This window comes from Apodemus sylvaticus, chromosome 3 (assembly GCF_947179515.1).
Source record: "Apodemus sylvaticus chromosome 3, mApoSyl1.1, whole genome shotgun sequence".
NCBI lineage: Eukaryota > Metazoa > Chordata > Mammalia > Rodentia > Muridae > Apodemus > Apodemus sylvaticus.
Genome location: NC_067474.1, coordinates 136,831,000 through 136,850,816, shown reverse-complemented (window position 1 = coordinate 136,850,816; position 19,817 = coordinate 136,831,000). Strand labels below are relative to the sequence as shown.

The window sequence follows — 19,817 nt, the reverse complement described above, 5'->3', positions numbered from 1 at the left end:
TGGCAGAGAAAGAACGGAGGGGTCTGAGAGGGCCGCGCCTGTGAACGAGGGCAGAATGTGGGCATGGAGTTGAAAGCACTGCCTTCCCTCCTGGCCTCGGGGCTGAGAGGGTCTACTGGTTTCCTGCCTTGGAAGCAGGGCCTGACCAGATGGAGGGATGGGCTGGCAGCAGGCTGTCGGGCAGGGACTCAGTGGCAGCCACAGGCCTGGACTACCATGTTGCGCTCCCTGCGCAGGATGACATTGTTGTTTCTGTCGTAGTAGAGCAGGGAAATGGCACTCAGCTCAGTAGGCACACAGCACACCTTGGGGATGACGTCTGGCTTCATCAGATGTACCTAGTAGGAAGGGATGCGGTAGCACGTGAGCCTGATGGTCCCACCTCCCACCCACCACCCTTCCAGGGCCTTTGACGACCCACGACCCGTAGCCAGGGCAGGTTCCCTCCCTGCACATGTGTCCTGCCCACAGCCGTCAAGACTCGCTGGTCTCGGCACTGGGTACGATGGGGCACCCTCTGCGACCCCACTCTCCCATACTGTTCTGTGCTTTTTTTTACTATATCCCTACCAGGTTGGTGTCATCTCTGGAAGGGACAGTCTCTTTTGCAGATGGAACTAGAAATGTTCATGGAACAAACAGATAAAATCAAGAACACCCGGCCCCCAACCTTGATGTGGCTCAGTCTCAACTTCTAAGACAAGGCTGTCTGGTGGTGTCACTGAGCTTGAAACCGGTGCCAGTCCTACCCATCTTTAAAGCATTCGCTTGCTGCCATCTCTCTGGACAGCTGTTCCAGGCACCCAGCAAACAGCAGTGCGGCTTTTGTGAGAGGACACTGTCATAGTGGCTCAAAGCAGTTCTTGTCCTGATGCTCGCTCTAGAGCTCTACAACGCATTGTAACCTTCCTAATGCGTTGACCCTTTAATACAGCTCCTAACCTTGTGGTGATTCCCCCAGCTGTAATATTACTTAGTTGCTACTTCATAACTGTAACTTTGCTACTGTGATGAATCATCATAATGTAAAATACCTGCTATTTGTGATATGTGACCAGACCTCCAAAGAAGTCATGACCCACAGGTTGAGAACTACTGCTCTAGAGCATCATGTAACAAAATTGCCTATTAGGTAAACACAGACCAAGGGTGGTGGGGTGCTAGGATTCCAGATAGAATGTTCTAGAAGGAAGTCTCAATACCAGATTCTACGAGCACAAACATATGGGCAAAAAGCTGTTGTAGCTGCCTTCTTGCTAACAACTTCTGCCAGCACAGAGTGTCTCAGACTGCAGCTTATCAGTCCTAAACCTGGGACTGCAGGCAGCCAGGAAAGAAGTGGGGAAACAGGTCAAGGAGGAGCCAGTTCCCCAAAGAGCTGAGGGTTCGTGAGATGCCCAGCCAAGCGTTATGGGTGAGCACATGTGAGCATCGGGCCAGATCTATCAGGATACACAGGACACATGTTGTGTGTACACAGCCCATCTGTTGTGGGCTCAGATGTCTGTCCAGACACACCCATGTGAGCATTTACTGAGGGGCAGAAACCAAACGTCATGGCTGAGTCTGCAGAGAAAGTTCCCTTTTGCCATTGTTCTTTCTTTGCACCCTCATGCCTGTCTGGTCCCTCGGGTCCCAGGAAAGGCACTGTGATACTGACCAGGGCCTGCATAGTGGCGTGGTTGGTGGAGTTCATGCAGGAGTTCAGTGGGTAGATGCACTCTCCGGCACAGTAATAGGCAGAGTAGCCCTGGGGGGCAATGACAGAGTCCTGTGGGTGGGAAAGGGAGTCATGTCAATGGCATAACACCTCAGGATGACCTGAGGCTGTGTGCCCTCATCACTCAGTGACCCTCAGCGGCCTCAGCAGGTGAGGCTGGACCCCAGCTCTGCCCTTCACACCTGACCCCCTCTGCCATCTCCTCCACAGCTGCCCCTATACCTCCTGCAGCAGCTGTAGCAGGAAGAGCCCAGAGGTCCTGCCCACCCAGCCTCAGTTTCCCTATTGGAGTGCTGATGGCTTACTGGACAGAGCGCAGGCTGCCTTCATTTTCATGGCTTTTATACCCATTAAAGGCACAGGAGCTCCACCCCCACCCCGGGGGCACCAGGGTCTGCAGGTGGCGGGCAGAGGAAAAGCAGAAATTACCAGCCAGCCGAGGTCACGGAAGCTGACGTAGAGCTCATGCCTGCGGCAAACCTCTCTGCCGTGGGAGCCGTGGCCATCATCTGCAGGGACAAGAAGCACAGTCTATTCAGGTCCTGCCCTACAGAGTTGCCATGGGTACTCCTGGAGGTGATGTGACAGGCACTTTTACAATGGACAATAGGAACCGTAAACCACTGGGATCACCAGTTCCACTTCTGGATCCCTGCTCATGCCGTGACCCAGCTCCATGGTCCTTTTGTGCCTCCATCACCACAGGCTATGGCTGTGTTCAGCAAGATCTCTCACCTTGCTGCCTGGGAGGCCTCCAGATACTCCAGAGAACACCCCAAGCGGACCCAGGACACACACAGCTTCTGCTTTCCTCTGCAGATGGTCAGATGTAGCCCATGTTCCCTGCCAGGCATACTCTGGGGGGCAAGGAGCTGCCGTCAAACCTACCCGAGGGACTGGAAGGGACTCCACTCTAAAGGAGGCCTCAGATCCCAGCTTTGCTCTCACCAGAGATTCCTAGGTATGTGTTGGAGTGCAACAGCTGGTTGATGTGATTTAGCTGTTGCTTCTTCAGTGGCCTTGCTGTTCGAGGGGTCCTCACAGAACTCCGGCTAGCCCTGAAGAAACCAACCATGAAAGGCTGTCTGGAGTGAGGTGCTTGTCGTCCAAGCAGACCAGCCAGGCCAGGATCCATGCTGTGCCCTGGGAGACAGAGGCAGGAGAGAGAGACTGACTTGTGGGTGGTGGTATGGCATATATGAACCTGTTTCCTCATCTGGAGACCAACCCAAGCATGCTGGCCAACAGGTATGAGGTGAACAGGGACCTCAGTAGCCACAGGAGTCCCTGCTACTGCTAACCTGACTTGGGAAACATTTGACAGCTATTAAGGAGTTCACTCATTAATTTACTCAGTATATTTTCATGGTACCCTAAGTCATAGCCTACTCAGATTACCAGAGTCCTCTACCAGGAATACTTAAGTTTAGGGATTTTTCTTGGTTTGATGACCCAATACCTGGTCCTATCAGCCTACACTTTCTGGTTCATGACACACCAACTAATGGTAGCCTCTGCAAGGACAAACCTTGGGCTCATTCTCCCAGCATGGCAAGCTTGCTCATGTAAGGGCAGGACATTTGCTGCCTCTCTGGTTCCCACAACCAAGGCCCCAGGCAGAACAGGGACAGAAGTCAGAGCAGTCACAAAGTTGAGGGTTCAGTTCACATCCTGCTCACTCCAGTGCCAAGGGTGTGCTCACTAGGACAGCCGATGGCTTCAAGGAAAGGAGGGGCTTCAGGGAGACAGACCAGAGCCCTGTCCACAGGGAGAGTGGAACCTGTATAGGGGGATTTCACCCCAGATCCACTAAGGACAGCAGATGCCTCCACAGACAGCACAGGAGAGCAGCCTCCATCACTAGCTCTGGCTTTCCTAGTGTCCCTGCCTGTGTCCCCTGTTCTTTCTAAATGCAGAAGCACTCTATTATGCTGGTGTGGTGGATCAGCCTACAAATGCACAGAAAGTAAAGGCAGGAAGATGGGGGGCAGGAGAGAGTTCAGTCATCTTCTGTTACACACTGAGCTGGAGGCCAGCATAGCCTACTTGAAATCCTGCTTTTAACAAAAAACACACCACACAGATCTGATTGCTAGTAGGTTGTCTCCACTCCAGAGGATGGCCGCACATCTACCTGCAGATGGGCAGCAGAGTGGACTAACCAATAAGAAAGGGAAGCAGACAGGGAAGCATGAGAGGAAGAAGTAGGCGCTGGGGGATGGATTTGATCAAAAAACATTGTATATATGTATGAAATCTTCAAATCATAAATACAAAGTACCATTAAAAACCCAGCCAACCAGTGTAACAACCTCAGAATGAGTCTCCAGAACACCCAGGCACACACAGCAGCTCACTTTGGGGGTTTCACCTCCCATCTGCAGCCAAGTTCCCTTCTGGTGTCAGAATACAACTCAAACCATTTCCCTCCTGGCTGTGTGAGATCCCACACCAAAGCCCGACCATGCTCACGGTTATATATCACTAACACAGGGCTGTTGTTCACCTGACTTGTTACACGAACCAGTGCACACACACACATGCATGTGTGTGCACAGATAAACTCTCAGACACTGATGTGGCTCAGAGGAAGAGTTCTCAGTGTGCCCAAGGCCCTGGAAGGCGTGTACAAGAACCCACAGGGCTGAGGCCAGGCTCAGTAGTAGAGCGCCTGCCTAGTAAATATGAAGCTGCAGGTACAACCCCAACACAAAACCATAAAACACCACACACTCATATGTGCATGCACTCGTCTGTTTACACGACTTGCACTCTGCCAGGCTCTTCCTTACACACTGAGGTCAAGGCCTCTGCCTGTCACAGACAGTCCACTCAAAGGCGAACCCTTCACAAAGCTGGGCTCCACACCAGGTGTTCACAGCCACTTGAAAGAAAAACTCATCAATTCAACCTTTGACCTGTGACTTCACCTGCCACCAACAAATGTGGCAGCTATGAGACTCGATCCCAGGAATGTGGCCCAGAGCTGTGGGGCAGGGCTTGGAGAGCTGCAGGTGTGTCCCGCCCTGGGAAGAGACCCAGATGGGTCAGGCAGGAAGGATGGGAGGCAGGGTGAGGATGGTGGGGAGCAGGGGCTGTGAGGAGCCAGAGTCTCAGGCACAGAGGGAGAGCTGGGGAGGGCGCAGGGCCACACACTGGGAGGACCGAGCAGCTGTGAGCAGGAAGGCCTTGAAAGCCACAGTATCAGACCCACAAATGACACAAGGGGCAGGCTTGGACCCAGGGCAGGCCTTGTGTCCCTGTTACTTACTGTGAAGTCCCCGAGCCCTGACTTCTGGGGACACAGAGGCCACCAGTGCTCCAGGCTTGGCCGCATTTGTTTTTCTTTTGTGTAACTGGTCTTCCAGGCTCTTCTGGGCACACAGCAGCTTCAGAGCAGCCCCTGGCTGGACTCGTCAAAGCCAGAGTGGGGAGTTGCTGTGCGGGGACTGGGGACGTTTGGAGGCTCTCAAGGTAAGGTGGGCTGGACTGAGAGCCCATGGTGCAGAGAAGCCAAGGTTCCCGTTTATGGTTCACAAATGAAGACCCATTGACCATGCCACAGACAGCGACGCCTACGCTGCCCAGCACACGGCAGAGGCCTGAGTGAGGGTGGAACAGAAGCTTAGAGGGACTGAGGCTGCGCTGTTTCGGAGAGGCCTGGAGAAGCGGCCTTGCCCAGGCCGGAGTGCACCTGTCCTACCAGCTTTGCTCCCGGTCCCCGTCATTAGATCAGACCCTAACAAACAGTGGGCACCAGGCTTCCCAGCTCTGGATAGAAACGCATGAAGGGGAGGTGAATGCTTCTCAGGGCGTGAACACATGTACACACACACACACACACACACACACACAATTTTCTCACATTAGTTGTGAGCTGAAGATTCAGAATGACAGATCCCAGAACTGCCACACTGGGGTCAGGAAGTCAGGACAGCGGGACTTCCGGAAGAGAGTGTGAGTATGGTTTAGACAACACTGGATACTGCACTTTACTAGGTAAGAATCCACCCGTGCCATTGATTAGATTGTAGATTCCACCTGTGCTAAGGCCCAGCCTGTCCCTACACACACTGGGACTGTTAGTGCACAGTGGGTCTCCCAGGGGGAGTACCAGCACCAAGCACCTTCCCAAAGTCTGATCCCACAGGAACCGCACCTGCCTGCCTTCTAGGGACGCACAAGCATCTCCCAAGAGGAAGGCTGGTGCAGGCAGGATTCAGGAAAAAAAAGTTAAGAACGGAAACGAGGACCCAAGAAGACAATGCAGAGGGACAAGATGACGCGTTCCTCCTCCTGATCAGGGATCCACAGTTCTGCATTTCCTGGCAGCAGTAAAGCAGCACCCGGTGCACTCTGGGTAGGATGTCTTCCTGCCCCGTGGCTTTCTCCATGTTTCCTGGCTCAGTTATGAGGGCAGCGCTGGTGTTGAGACCTCCCAGAGAACCCTCTGGAGCCTTGTATGTGAATGTCACCGAAAGTGGGAGAGGGAGACGAGTGTTGTGAAACGGTTTGCTCAGAAGCTTTAGTTAGGGACAGGACACATAGGCTCGTGTTTGGTTTTTAATTAAAACCACGTGGCCCTTGGTAGATACCATCTAGCAGCAGGAAGCCCGAGGAGCCAGTGTGGCACAGTGGTCAGGTGCCGCCGAGATGTCCAGTTGTTACTAAGTGGCAGATCAGCCCTGGAGGGCTGCTCAAGCATCGGTCTTAATCTGCTGCATGGGCTTGAGGTTGGGGCTCACCGCAAACGGACAGCCTGTGGTGGCCTTGATGTCATCTATGGAGGAGCCCTCCCACATCTCCACCAGCGTCAGCCCCTTACTCGGGTCCACGTCAAACACCGCCTTCTCGGTGATGATGAGATCCACGCAGCCCTTGCCGGTCAGTGGCATGGTGCATTTGTCTAAGATCTTGTGCTCCTTTGTCTTGGTGGAGTGTTCCATGGTGACCACCACTTTGGTCTTCTTACCAGACACCAAGTCCATGGCCCCGCCCATGCCCTTCACCTTCTTGCCTGGCACCATCCAGTTGGCCAGGTCGCCGTACTGAGAAACTTGCATGGCCCCGAGCATGGTCAGTTGGAGGTGTCCGCCGCGGATCATGGCAAAAGAGTCATCGCTGGCGAAGAAACAGCCCCCGGGAATCACCGTCACTGTCTGCTTGCCTGCGTTGATGATGTCGGCATCTACCTGATTTTTCAAAGGGAACGGGCCCAAGCCCAGGATCCCGTTTTCACTGTGCAGGTAGACGGTCATCTTGGGGCTGATGTAGTTGCTGGCCAAGAGCGGGATGCCGATGCCCAGATTGGCATACATGCCGTCCTCGAACTCGAGAGCCGCGCGCTTGATGATGCGTGTCCTGGAGGGGTCATCCACTTTGCTGCCGGGCGCGGGCTTGCTGTCACGCGTGGTCAGGCGCTCGATGCGCTTCTCGAACCTCGGCCCCTTGATCACGCGGTTCACGTAGATGTTGGGGATGTGGATGTCCTCCGGGGCGAAAGTACCCACGTCCACGATCTCCTCCACCTCCACCACGGAGATGTCCGCGGCCTTGCACATGGGCACGTTGAAGTTGCGCGCGCTGCCCCTGAAGATCACGTTGCCCGAACGGTCGGCCTTCCAGCCCTTGATCAGGGCGAAGTCAGCGTGGATAGCATGCTCCAGCAGGTAGTGGCGGCCCTCGAACTCGCGCACTTCCCGCGGCTCACTTAGGGTAAGCAGGTGGCCTTCGGGCGAGTACCGGATCGGGGAGCCCCCTTCCTGCACCAGCGTGCCGTAGCCCGTGGGTGTGTAGAAGGCGGGCACGCCCGCGCCAGCCGCGCGGATGCGCTCGGCCAGGGTTCCCTGCGGCGTCATCTCCAGTTCCAGCTCGCCCGCCAGGTAGAGCTTCTCGCAGAGTGCGTTCTCCCCCAGGTAGGAGCACACCACGCGCTTGACCTGCTTGGAGGCCAGCAAGATGCCCAGGCCGAAGTCGTCCACGCCCACGTTGCTGCTGACGATCTTTAGGTTCTTCACGCCCTTGGTCTTCAGCGCCCCGATCAGGTTCTCGGGGATGCCGCAGAGCCCGAAGCCCCCGAGCATGACGGTCGACCCATCCTTGACGCCCTCCACCGCCTTCACCGGGTCGGTGTAGAATTGGACACTCCCGCTGCGGTCCGAAGCATAGCGGCGGACAAGGCTGTGGGGCAGCGCGGGCCGTGGGCGGTGAAGAGAGAGCCCGCGTGGGAGCGCCCAGGCCAGAAGCCTCAGCGCCGCCATCGTCCACCGGCCACGGGGCTCCCAGCTCCCGGACAGAGAGGGAAAGGCCAGGTGCGCCTTGTGAGAGCGGCGGCGCACTGCCTCTGCGCTGCGTCACAGAGCAGGGAGGAGGACACTGCCAGGGAGGCCGTGGGACTCAGTCAGCTGAGGACAACCTTGGCCATCCCTGCCTGTCTCTCAAGAGCCTTGGACAGACACTCCAAACCCCTTTAATGCTGCTGACAACTGGCTCTGAGGGTCGGGCTACACTGTACCCAAGAGAGCTCACCCTGGGGAAGAGTGGGGGTGGGGCAGAGCCAGGTTAGGATCCCCTTCCTGGAGGGAGGGGCTGAAGGTCTTTTAAGCCACAGCCCCATCTGTTACCCCCTGCTGTTAAACTCCTCTAACTCACCTTGTCACTTTTCCTGAACTCAGAGTGACCCCTGCCTGCCACCTGTCTGTCCTCTCCTTCCAAGTTATCCTCCAGCTTTTGCTGGACTCCAGAGAGACCAGGTTTCTGCCCTGTTGTCCTTCCTGTCCTCCCTGCCCTACAGAAAGGAAACGTCCCAGGAAACCCCTGTGAGTGAAGTATAAATCTCTGTATCCCAGGAAACAGACTTCGGTGCTGAGTTACAACTCTTCAGAGCTCTGCAGTTACAGGCTCTGCGCTCTGAAAACCTGGGCTGCAGAGCTCCACCCCCCACCCCTCCTTCCTAGTACAGAACCTGTCAGAGTGGAGGCCTGCTGCCCAGAGAGGACTGTTTTCCTGGAGAGGATCCCGGCTCTCAGGAGGTCAGTTGCTGTGTATGAGGGAGCAGAAGGCATTCCTGGCTGGGGCCTCGCCATGTCCAGGACCTCACCAGTCTGCCTGTCCTCAGAAAGGCTAAACATCTCCCTTCCCAACACCCTCCCCTCAGGTGAGAGGGCTCTGTGTACTGGCCTGGGGGCCTCTGCTGGAACCACCTCCCAAGACCCCCAGGGCAGCTCCCTGCTAAGTCCTGGAGCCTCACCATCTGCGGTTTCCACATAGAGGCGGAGTCCCAGGTCCCTGTGATGGTTCGGCAGCCATCGGTCACTGGCTGCTGTGATGTCCAGCACCAGCCAGCCCTCATCCTCAGATCGGAGCGTCTGAAGATCCAAAAAGAACAAGTCAGACTCCCTGTGGACATGAAAGAACAATTAACCAAGGGCTGAGGGAGGCTGGCACCTGTATCTTGTGCCTGCCTGGGCACCACTCTCAGAGCCTCTTCCCTGCTTGGCTCTGGGCTGGCCCCCTTTGCTACCACATTTCCCTGATCATCAACCCTTAGCACTTTAGAGTCCATGTGCTGATGGGGACACTGGCTCAGTGGCTCAGTGCTGTGGCCTAGTGAGGGCCCCACAGCCAGAGTGACAGGGCAGGAGTTCCAGGCCAAGCCCCTTTCTCATGTCTGAGACCCCTCTCCCAGGAGGCTTCCCTTTCCTTTCTTGGAAATGCACCCTCGTGCAGGACCCCTGCCAGAGACTAGACCGTGAGGCTATGAGAGTGGGTGGGCACCGGGAAGAGGGACGGTACCTGTTGGAGTGCTCCTGGACCACTTCAAACATGCTGATGTGGAGGGTCGTGTTGAGCGGGTGGATGCTGGGCTCTTTGTAAATCCGGAACTCGGCAGCCGTGACAGCCTCCCCGGCCGGGATCTGGGTCAGGTCAAAGTGGAATTCCTTCCAGTGAGGCTCCTGGGAGCCCAGGGTACGGTCTCGCTCCACTGGAGGACAAAGTGGGAGTGGGGTCATCGCCAGGAGCCAGGATGGCTTGTGTTCAGAGTAGGACCCCAAGCAGCCTGCGTGGGGCCCGTGCCTGCTCTCCACACAGGCTTGTGTCTGCCCTGGGTGCCCACCAGCTCCCAGAAGGTGGGGTAGTGGGAAACTGAGGGAGTGCCCTGCATGCCCCTGGGCCCACAGGTGAGTGGCAGAGCCTCCTCTCAGAGCTCCCAGGCCAGTGGCAAGATGGACATTGGTCCAAGGTAGAGAAACAACTCCATCCTCGGGGAAGAGCCCCGTGGACAGGGACATAATTGGCTGAGTTTCAGTGGGACAGGACTCCCGGAGCCTGCGCTTGTGTGACAGCTGAGCGGGCCTGGGAGGGCTGTGCCTGAGTTTCAGTGTTCTGGGAGAGGCTGTGTACAGTGCAGGTCACATCACCAGGTCAGCAGCAGAAGGGCCTTAGGGAAGGGAGGGGCACGGTGCCAGCAACCAGAGGACAAAGGACCCACATTTCCTTTAGGGACAGAAGGAAAGTGGAACAGAGGTAGAAAGAAAAAGACATTAAAGTGGGATGACAAGCCTTTGACAGGCCATCACATCCTGGAGATGTCTGCCCCACATGGCACAATGTCTTAGCAGTTAGCACAGGCTAGCCAGTCTGCACGGGTGAGGGGTGTGCTACCTACCCACATACCCACAGCAGTGAGCTAAGTGGTTCAAGCCTGTGGTGAGCTGGAGCGCGCAGAGCTAGGGAGCCACAAAGTCTCAGAGACTATGGCCCAACCAGGAGAGCCCAGGGTGGATGCAGCTGTCAAGGCAGAGGCCAAGTCTGAAGAACGAATCCTACTTGTATCCAACTGCACAGACATGCATGCCCAAGGTGGAGCAATTAGGGAGCATCCCTGCACTGTCTTTTTTTGTTTTTGCTTTTTGTTGTTTGTTTTGTGTTTTTGTTTTGTCAGGGGTTGGAGGGAGTTGGGGTTGAGAAAAAGTTTCTCTGTACAGTCCTGGCTGTCCGGGAATTCACTGTGTAGACCAGACTGGCCTCAAACTCACAGAGATCCACCTGCCTCTGCCTCCCGAGGGCTAAAATAGAAACTATAGAGAAATGCTGCTTACTGGCTGGCTCACCGTGGCTTGTTTAGCCTACTTCAACAGCCAAGAACTATTCGCCACCATACACAGTGGGCTGGGGCTATCACACATCAAAAGTGTATACCAGATCCTCCTTTTGCTTTCAAATGCTGAGATATCTGTGTTTCCAGAAAGCAGGGCTTAAAGCAGCTGTGCCTTCCCCAAACCTAACAGATTTTAATTAGGGGTTTCCAAGTATTTAACAATTCTCTCTCTCTCTCTCTCTCTCACTACTAGGCTTGCTGATCACAAGCTGGTTCTAGAAAGCACTAGGTTAAACTGCCCAAGCAAACCTGGAGACCGCTTTCTATCTTTCTGTGAGGACTCTGTAGGGGCAGGGGGAGGCTCTGGCCCTGCCCAGGGCAGAAAGGATAGAGTCCCACAGCACCTCCGGGTGTCTTTGAAGTTCTACAATCTTTCTCTAACAGATGTAGTTCTCTGCTCACGGTCCCAGGTGGTGGGGTGAGTGGGGGAGGGGACCAAAGTGAGCAAGCCAGTTAAGCCCAGCACTAAGGAGGTTTAAAAAGACAAGAGAGGAACCCATGCCTTTAAAGCCAGCACCCAGGCCGAGACACACAGAGCTCTATGAGTCTGAGCCAGCCTGGTCTACACGGGTACACAGGCTGGGGCCACACTGTGAAACCCTGTCTCAAAAAGAAAAAATAGAATGTGATGACTTAAAAAGAGAAATCTTGTAAACGTGAGGTGTAGGGTTTGGTCGCAGCATCATTGCCTCCCTGCCCCTCCCCCAGCTAGGCAATGTCATTTCTTTGTTGGCAGTATTAAGGAGCCACGGGTTCTAGAATGATGGAGACGGGTCGAATGCTTCCCACAGGGTGCTTTTGGGTCAGCCTTTGAGAGAGTCACAAGTAAGATCAGACAGGTAACTGTCAGCAGATAAGGCATGCAACACTGACAGAAATGCTGTGCAGAGGCATTTCGCAAAATCGTGTGAACTGACCATTCTGTTCAAGTAATCCAGACATGCTTGGCAAAACCATGAAAAGACATGGTAAAAGCAATGTCCTGGCCACAGAGGAAGCTATACTTGGTTTTCATCAGGTACCTGTGCTGGTTAGTTCATGTCACTCTGACAAAAGCTAGACTTATCTGAGAAGAGGAACCCACAATTGAGACAATGCCTCCATAAGACTGGGCGAGCCTGTGTGGTACTGTCTTATGATTGACACGTGAGGACCCAGCCCACTGTGTATGGTGACAAGTACTCCTGAGCTGTCTAAGGAGGCTACACAAGCCACGGTGAGCCAGCCAGTGAGCTGCATTTCTCTGTGGTTTCTGCTTCAGTTCCTGGCACCAGGTTCCTGCCCTGCTTGATTTCCTGCTTTGACTTCTGTGAGTGGTGGAATGTGAACCAGGCTGTGGGTCTGTCCCCTTCCCTTGTGTCATCAGTGTGTTCTGTCCCTGACTGAGGTGCCCCTCTAGATGGTAGCTCTTTAGGGCAGTAGCTGAACATGTCCGGTGGATGCTGCGCGCCACCCATTAAGCTGCTGTGTTCCGTGGACAGAGGGCAGCCTCTGCTCTTCCCGGGACTTTGGCTCCGTGTCCATCACTCACAGCTCCCAGGGCTGGGGTGCTGCTGCTGGTCTGTGCGACCACATCACAGTGAGTCCCCTCCAGACACTGATGTCTGCGCTTGCTCTGAGGTTTGCTTCCTTCCCTGATGGGGCCCTCGAGGGTGGGGACAGGTTCCCCAGGCCCTGAGGAAGAGGGGCCGGGCTTTAACTGCCTTGTGCTGCTGTGGGGCCCTGGGGTTGGTGACCTGTGCATTCTGCACCTGAAGGAATTTCTCCCACCAGGAGCCTCAGCGCAGTGGTGAGGCCCAGCCTCACTCCTGAGGTATTTTCAGCTGAGTTTCCCTCCCATTGATTTCCTTCATAGGCTGTTTCCAAAAACTGCTCTGCACACATAATTACCAGTCCAGTCCTCAGCTGGCTCCAGACCCCAAATTAAAAGGGAACACCCGCACAGGCGGCCACATCAAGCCTGCCGAGGTACAAAACAATTCCCAGGGAGTGTGACCAAGGACCAATTCCTCCAGAAGAAACTCAAGAATGTGGTCACATCCCCTCTTGCCTGAGGGGAGAGGAGGTGGCTTCAGTGAGGTGGTGGCCTTAGTGTTAGTCTCTACCCCATGACTCATCCCTAGAGGAATCCCCAGCAGTAGGAAAGGGCGAGCACAGTTTGGGTAAGAACTGAAGTCTTCAGGGTTGGGGTTCAGAGAGAGAAGACTGAGGCCCAGAAAAGGTTCTTTGCCAAGGTCTCACGCACACTCAAGGTCCGTTAACATGGACTTTCAGACTCAGCCATGGAAGTGCGTGGACCTGGAGTGCAATAGTAGTGTAATTGGGCGGAGGTGACTCTCACCATGTTCTGTCCACAAGGAAGCCACCTTACCCCGCCCCCTCCCCCCCCCCCCTGGGTCTGATGGAACTGGGGCTGTCAGGAGGTACTCAGAGATGTGCTCACTGCTGCCACCACAGGGATGGTGAGGGACAGCCCACATGCACCTCACGGGATGCAGCTCTCCGTGCTCCCTGACTCCTTCCCCTCAGCCAGTCTGCCCTGAGCACCTGCACACAGATGTGCTATAGGCGGTGGTACAAGGGCTGTGGAGAATCTACTCTGGCCTGTCTCCATATTGTTCAGTTTCTCTAGAACCGGGAACAATGTGGGCTGGCTGTGACCCCAGATCTGACAGGCAGAAAAGGCCAAACCTCCTAAGACATGTAGCATCGTTCAAACTGAGGAAGGCTGGGGAAGGTGGTGATCTATAAAGACTTTTTAAAAAATGGATGTGGTCTTGGGTGCAGTTCAGTGGTAGAAGTACTCGCCCAGGAAAGGCAAGGTCCCAGGAGAGATGAGACATGGTTTGATCTGCCTTTTTTCTTCTTTCTTTTCTTTTCTTTTCTTTTCTTTTCTTTCTTTCTTTCTTTCTTTCTTTTTTTTTGTTATTAGAATTTGCATTCAGGATCTCAGTAAATTCCCAGGCAAGCCTCAAACTAGAGATGCCTCTGCCTCAGCTTCCAAGTGAGTAGGTCTAAAAGGCAACATCATTAGGCCCAGGTCAAAGCAACTTCATTCAAGTAACCCCAAACTGGAAATAACCAGGTAGCCATTAATAATAAATGAATATGAATAAATTGTGGGCTACTCATTCAATCAAATTCAAGTCCGAAAACAAGACCAGAAACAAAGACTGGGGAGATACTGACTGGCAAAAAGCCTCCTGTGGAAGCAGGAGGTTGGAAATTCAGACCTCAGAACCCACGGAAAAAGCCGAGCAGGCAAGGTGGCTGCTTGGAACCCAGCACATGGGTAATAAAAGGTAATGCATTTTGAAATAAAACAGGCCAAGTGAAATTTTGCCAATAAAAATCAAAAAGTCTCGGAGGACTGGCTACTAAAATCAGGTTTCCCATAGGAGCCCCTGATTTTGGATGGTTTGAATTTTATATACCGACTATATGAACCCAGTTTAGGAACAGGATTCTCAGCTTACAGCGTGCATCCACATTTAGTCTAATACAGTAGCTCTCAATGCATCTAGGGACAGGACAGGCCCCAGGCTGAAGATAAAGCAGCTACCAGGAAGGCATAAGCATTGGATGCATATGAACTGCTGTGTGGCCTTGGGACTAGCACAACCCTCTCTGAGCCTCACTGTCCTGTGGATGCAAATGCAGGAACAGATGCGGAGGTCTGGGCATGTGGCCAGCACAGCTGTCATCTCACTCAGCCCTGGCAGCTCCTAAGATGAGCATCTCCATGTCACAGAAGGGGAAACAGGTTCAGAGAGGGGGACCAGGAAAGGACAGACCACACAGTAAGAGTAGGCACAGCATAAGGATGGGAATTGTTTCTGTGTGAGTCCCAGGTCAGAAGTCCCTTGGCCCAACCCTTCTCAGGTTCTCTTGTCTCCAAATGGGGTGGGGGTGGGGGCCTATCATCCCTAACAATCATCTATGCAGGGAATTCCTTCATTTCTTCACTCACTCATTCATTCATTCATCCATTCCACAAGTAGTCATGCAGTGCCTAGTATGTGCTAAGAGGCCTGGCACATATATGCATTCTCTGTCTCTCTCAAAGAACACAGGCAGCGTGACTGCCCTCACAACTGGAACCAGAAGCAGGGCCTCCTAGCACATAGTAGGCACTGCATGACTACTTGTGGAAGAAATGAATGAATGAGTGAATGAATGAGTGAAGAAATGAAGGAATTCCCTGGGTAAGAGCCAAAGGAAGTGAGCCTGAGGTCAGTGATGAGAAGGTTTCTGGCCGCAGAGCTGGCAGCAGAGGGAGGCCATGGCCGGGTCTCTACTGCTCACAGACTTACTCTTTCATACCCGGCCACCACACTTCATTGCTGCCCCAGCCCTTGGCCATCGGAGGCCTCGGGAATAAAAGCTCCTGGGCTGGGAAAGGGGTCAGTGCATATGCTGATGGCTCCATTATGGTCCTGCCTGGACTCTGCCTGTTAGTGCTGTTTGTGCCTCGGTTTCCCCATCCAGAACAGAGCCACCTTCCTGTCCACCGGCATGGGCAGAGCTGGTCCTTCCTGCCTCCTTCTGCCTTGGGAAGGAGAGGAGGGCCTGAGGCCACCCAGCCAGGGACAGGGCAGTGAGCCAGCAGGTTCCTCTGAAACAGACCCAATGATCAGGGCTGGGAGGCATCTCGTTTTCCTGATACTATCACTCAGATGCCTGGAAGAAGCTGCACACAGAGAGGAGGACACGTGGGCAGGGACAAGCAGGGACTAAGGGTAGGTCCGGGAGGGGACGAGAGTCAGGGTCTGGTGCTGAGAGCGCCAGCTTAGCTCTGGGCTCGCCATTCCCTGAGCACAGGGACACTGGGGTCAGGAATCTGCTGTCACACCTGCTCCACAGGGTCGCTGCTGCTGTCAGTGGCATGCTGGTTCCAGGGCTCTGGCCTCCAGGATCAGCCTGGCTTGCCAAGAGCACAGCATCTGGGCACGTGTCTGACACTCAGGACCCGATAATAACCAGGGAAACAATCACTGTAGTTGGGAGTTTACTAGTGTGGCCAATGTGTCAAAATAAGGAAGACACTGAGATTTCACTGAATATAGACCTGCATTTTAATTCCACAGATCCTACTGGACACTCAGGTAAAATGGAAGTATGACTTGGTAAAAGCAAAACAAAAAACAAAAAACAAAAAACAAAAAAACAAAAAAAAAACCCAAAACACAAAAAAACCCACAAGCCACAGTTTGGAATTCATAACTATGGATGTGGCTGTAGACCTGCTATGTGTGCCTGGGCTAGCCATTTAATCTGAGTCCATAAAGCAGGGATTCCCAAACAATTCACATGCTGTTGCTAGAAGCCAACACCAAACTGAAGAATGTGAAAGGTCAAAGATCTTCTGGACTGGAAGAAAATCCTAAACACAGGGCACACAGCTTTCGGTTGGCTATTTAGAATCTATAAGACAGACAGACAGACGGAACATCTACCTTATGCCCTCTCTCTGTGTTTGTATGTGGGTTTTGACACAGGGTCTCACTCTGAAGCCCAGATTGTCCTTGAAACCGTAGCAATCCTCTTGTCAGCCTCCTGAGTGCTGGGATTACAGCATGAGCATGGCCAGCTCACTTGAGACCTATGTTGTCACATGCACAAGGCTAAGCTCCTGGTAGCACGGGTAAAGCTCGTCAGGGCTGGGACCAGGCTCGCTCTCCACAGGCTTTCTGCTTGCCCATTCGCCATCTCTAGTGATCTACTAGGAGTCCCAGAAGGGAGTAGTGTCGAGCCTGGAGAGAGCAAATGGCATCTCCAAAGGCGCATGTTGGTATTGGGCCCTGCTCTGTTCGCAGCAGCAGCAGTTCCCACCAGGGCTGCTCCTGTCTTGATCCAGAGAGAAAGCTGGGGGAGGGGAGTAAGGCCTGGGCTGGGTGGTGACTCATTTTGATCAGAGGTTCCCCTGGGGACATTCTTGGGCAATGCTATGTTCAGCTTTTCTATTCCTGCACTGTAGGTCAGCCTGTCCTAAGGATGGAGAGCCAGTTTCAGGTTCCACATGTAGTGTGTCCTAAGGACGCAAGCCTGGTCTCTGAGCAGGAATGCTGTCTCTAGATCCCAGTGGCTGCAGCCCCTCCTAGGTACGGGCTCTCAGCACTGCCTAAGAACCACCTTGTCCTTCACTGTGTCCCCCACCCCCACCCCTCCCCACCCCTCCCTGCCCCTCCCCCATCCCCACACCCACTCCATCTAGCCACCAGCAGTCGTAGATCAGGTTTGGTTGTCCTTTTCCTACCTTCAGGTGGCCTCCCACTACCCTCTACACTCTGTTTACATTCTGAAAGGTTCTCCTTCCCCTGGAAAGAATGTCACAAAACTGAATGCTGGCTGCAGACCCACACAGCCTGGGACTTCTCAGGTAGTTTCCAGGGTGCCACTGCCTTCCTCACCTTGCCCAGGAAATAAGAGACTGGCTGTTCCTTATGCTGCTGGGAGGACGAGCAGTGGGAACAAGGGGCCAGTGGCCACGCCAAGGCCTTTCCCTTCTCTCAGGTCAAGTCCTGGTACCCAACCCCATTCCCAGGCTGCCTGATGTCTAGATATACCTGGAGAAAGGAGGAGCCACTCTTTGGGAGAATGGATTCACAGCTGCCCCTTGGGTCACTCACTGGCCTGACTCCATGCCAGGCCAAGGTCCAGCCGCTGGGGCCCAGGCCCACAAGACTACAGTCATGTCTGAGTCTGTCCACTCCACCTCCTGACACCGCACCCCACCCACCCACTTCCTACTGCACAGAAAGAACCTGCTGTCCGGACATGAGGGTCAGCTCTGGTCACTTTGATATGACCACAGGTTTCCGCACTGAACTTTGTCCCTCTCTTCAAGGCTGCGTTTATCACAGTGACAGCATCATCACGGTGTGTTTACTCATCAGCCTCCCCGGGACTGTCTTCCAGTGCCACCTAGGGGACCTGGGCATCACCAGATTACTACTCCTAGGTGTCATGATGAGATAAGGCCTGGGAAGCCCGCGCTAGCACTCAGACCTTCCAGACCTCACCCCTATAGTCCTTGCTTCCCAGGTGATCCAGGTGCCTCACGCACCTAGAGGACAGCATCCCTAGTCAGGTGGCTAGGAGAGTCCCTCCAAGACCGGCAGCCATGCGCTCTCCACGTGGAGACTGCAGACACCCTGGGTCCCTCCCCAACTCACCTATGTTGACAAAGCTCATAATCAGGTCAGCACGGTCCAGGTGAGGCTGCGGGGGCCCGCCGCCGCCGCTGTCATCCGTCATGGCACGGTACAGGTCCAACATAAAGAGGGGCGCAGACGCTGGCTGCTGGGCAGCCCCGAGAGGTGCTCGGGATCGGGGCCGCCCCGGCAGCCCCAGCACCTCCCGGATCTCGCGCTGCACGTCGCGGGGCTCGCGTACTCCCAGTCGACGCTGGGGAAAGACGTGCGGGGCACGCGAGAGGTGGCCGCCGCCCAGCACGGACAGAGCCAGGCCCAGCAGCCAGAGGAGCCCGGGACGCGCAGCCATCTCGGACGTTCAGCGAACTCGCATCCAGCGACTCCTCGACGTCAAGGAAGGGACAGCGCACAGGATCCCGAGTTCGCACCTGTCGCGGGCAGCTCTACTGGGCACCACGCGCTCGACAGGCTGCCACCCCGCCTGTAGGTCCCGCAGAGCAACGTGGGTCCGCGGGATGCCGACTCGCGAGTGTCCCAGGACCGGCCTTCAGGGACTAGAACCCAGAGCGCTCCCTTGACTCCTCCTCTGACTGAACTCAACCAATGGGGACTCGGGGGCGGGCCCGAGCGCGGACACCGGTCCTCAGGGTGTCTATACTGCTACTACTACGGGAGCCGGGGTAGGGGTGGGGATGAGTGAGACCCGGAGGCGGGTATCGGGGGTGGAGGAGAAACCATCCTGGGTGTCCTGGGTCCCCATCCAACTGCCTGGGCACAGCCCGGGCTCCGCGCAGATCCGTCGGTGTGTCTGAAGCAGGCACCTGCACCTTGGGGTGGATCGTTCTGCGTTGGGCGAGCTCCCAAGTCCCGGAGCTGGGGTAGGACCCGCAGCCACGCGTCTCCGGAAGCGCCCATAGGTCGGGCGGTCGAGGTGGGGCGGATGCCAACCGTGCCTCGAGGGTGGAGTACATTCGGTCGCCATGAAGCTGCCAGGGCCCGGACTCGGCCGTAGGCGCGTTCCCCACTGTCCCGGGAGCGCAGCCTGAAGACGCCTCCTTCACCGATGAGCGCTGGTTCTGTGCGCCAAGTTATTGGCTCTCCTCGAAAGTTCTTGGCCGGGCCCAGACAGACCACACTGCTGGCTGATCCAACTCCAGACTGACTCTGGAGTATCCCGGAGAAGGGAAACCCAGGCACACTGAACTTAAACATCTTACCTCATGCCGCACAACAATGGAACTTGAGAGCTTCAGGCACAGGGTGGCTGGCTGCTGGAGAGGCTACCAAAAGAGATATACTTTAAAGGGCTTAACAGGCAGTGTGCTACATAAGGGTTTTGTCCAATTATGGACTTTTTAGCATGGATTCAAAATAATATTCCAAATAAAGCACGCCGCCAGAATCATCTTGATATGAACCTTTAAAAGTATTTTTTAAAAGATTGATTGATTGATTGATTTGATTGCTGTCTTCAGACACACCAGAAGAGAGCACTGGATCCCATTATAGATGGTTGCGAACTACCATGTGGTCACTGGGAATTGAACTCAGGACCTCTGGAAAAACAGTCAGTCTTAGCCACTGAACCATCTCTCGAGCCCCTCAAAGTTTTAAATATTAAATCCTTAATGCAGTCTTTCAGTTGTGCATCAAGCACACACTAGTCTTCTAACGGAACCCACATGTCAATTTCCATACTGTTTCAAAGTCCCATAAAGACAATGGATATGTCAAGTAACCGTTGAAAGTGACTAGGTGAGACAAGATACTGAAGGCAAAGATG

General features: G+C 54.5%; 2 protein-coding genes across 3 annotated transcripts; both read right to left on the bottom strand.

Moving 5' to 3' along the window:
- Positions 1-187: 187 nt before the first annotated feature.
- On the bottom strand, positions 188-18,383 carry LOC127681227 (bone morphogenetic protein 8B). Of its 2 annotated transcripts, none has more exons than XM_052177262.1 (7): positions 18,056-18,383; positions 9,515-9,704; positions 8,970-9,118; positions 2,669-2,863; positions 2,150-2,229; positions 1,607-1,771; positions 188-338 (listed from the first exon to the last, which is right to left on the bottom strand). In XM_052177262.1, exons 1-7 carry the CDS (start codon positions 18,381-18,383, stop codon positions 189-191), a joined length of 1,257 nt encoding a protein of 418 aa, XP_052033222.1. In that variant the 3' UTR covers position 188. The 2 variants fall into 2 exon arrangements, with proteins under 2 accessions (XP_052033222.1, XP_052033223.1); XM_052177263.1 differs by having other exon boundaries at positions 1,661-1,771.
- On the bottom strand, positions 6,390-7,980 carry LOC127681226 (succinyl-CoA:3-ketoacid coenzyme A transferase 2B, mitochondrial). The gene has a single exon (XM_052177261.1). It carries the CDS (start codon positions 7,978-7,980, stop codon positions 6,418-6,420), a length of 1,563 nt encoding a protein of 520 aa, XP_052033221.1. The 3' UTR covers positions 6,390-6,417.
- Positions 18,384-19,817: the final 1,434 nt, after the last annotated feature.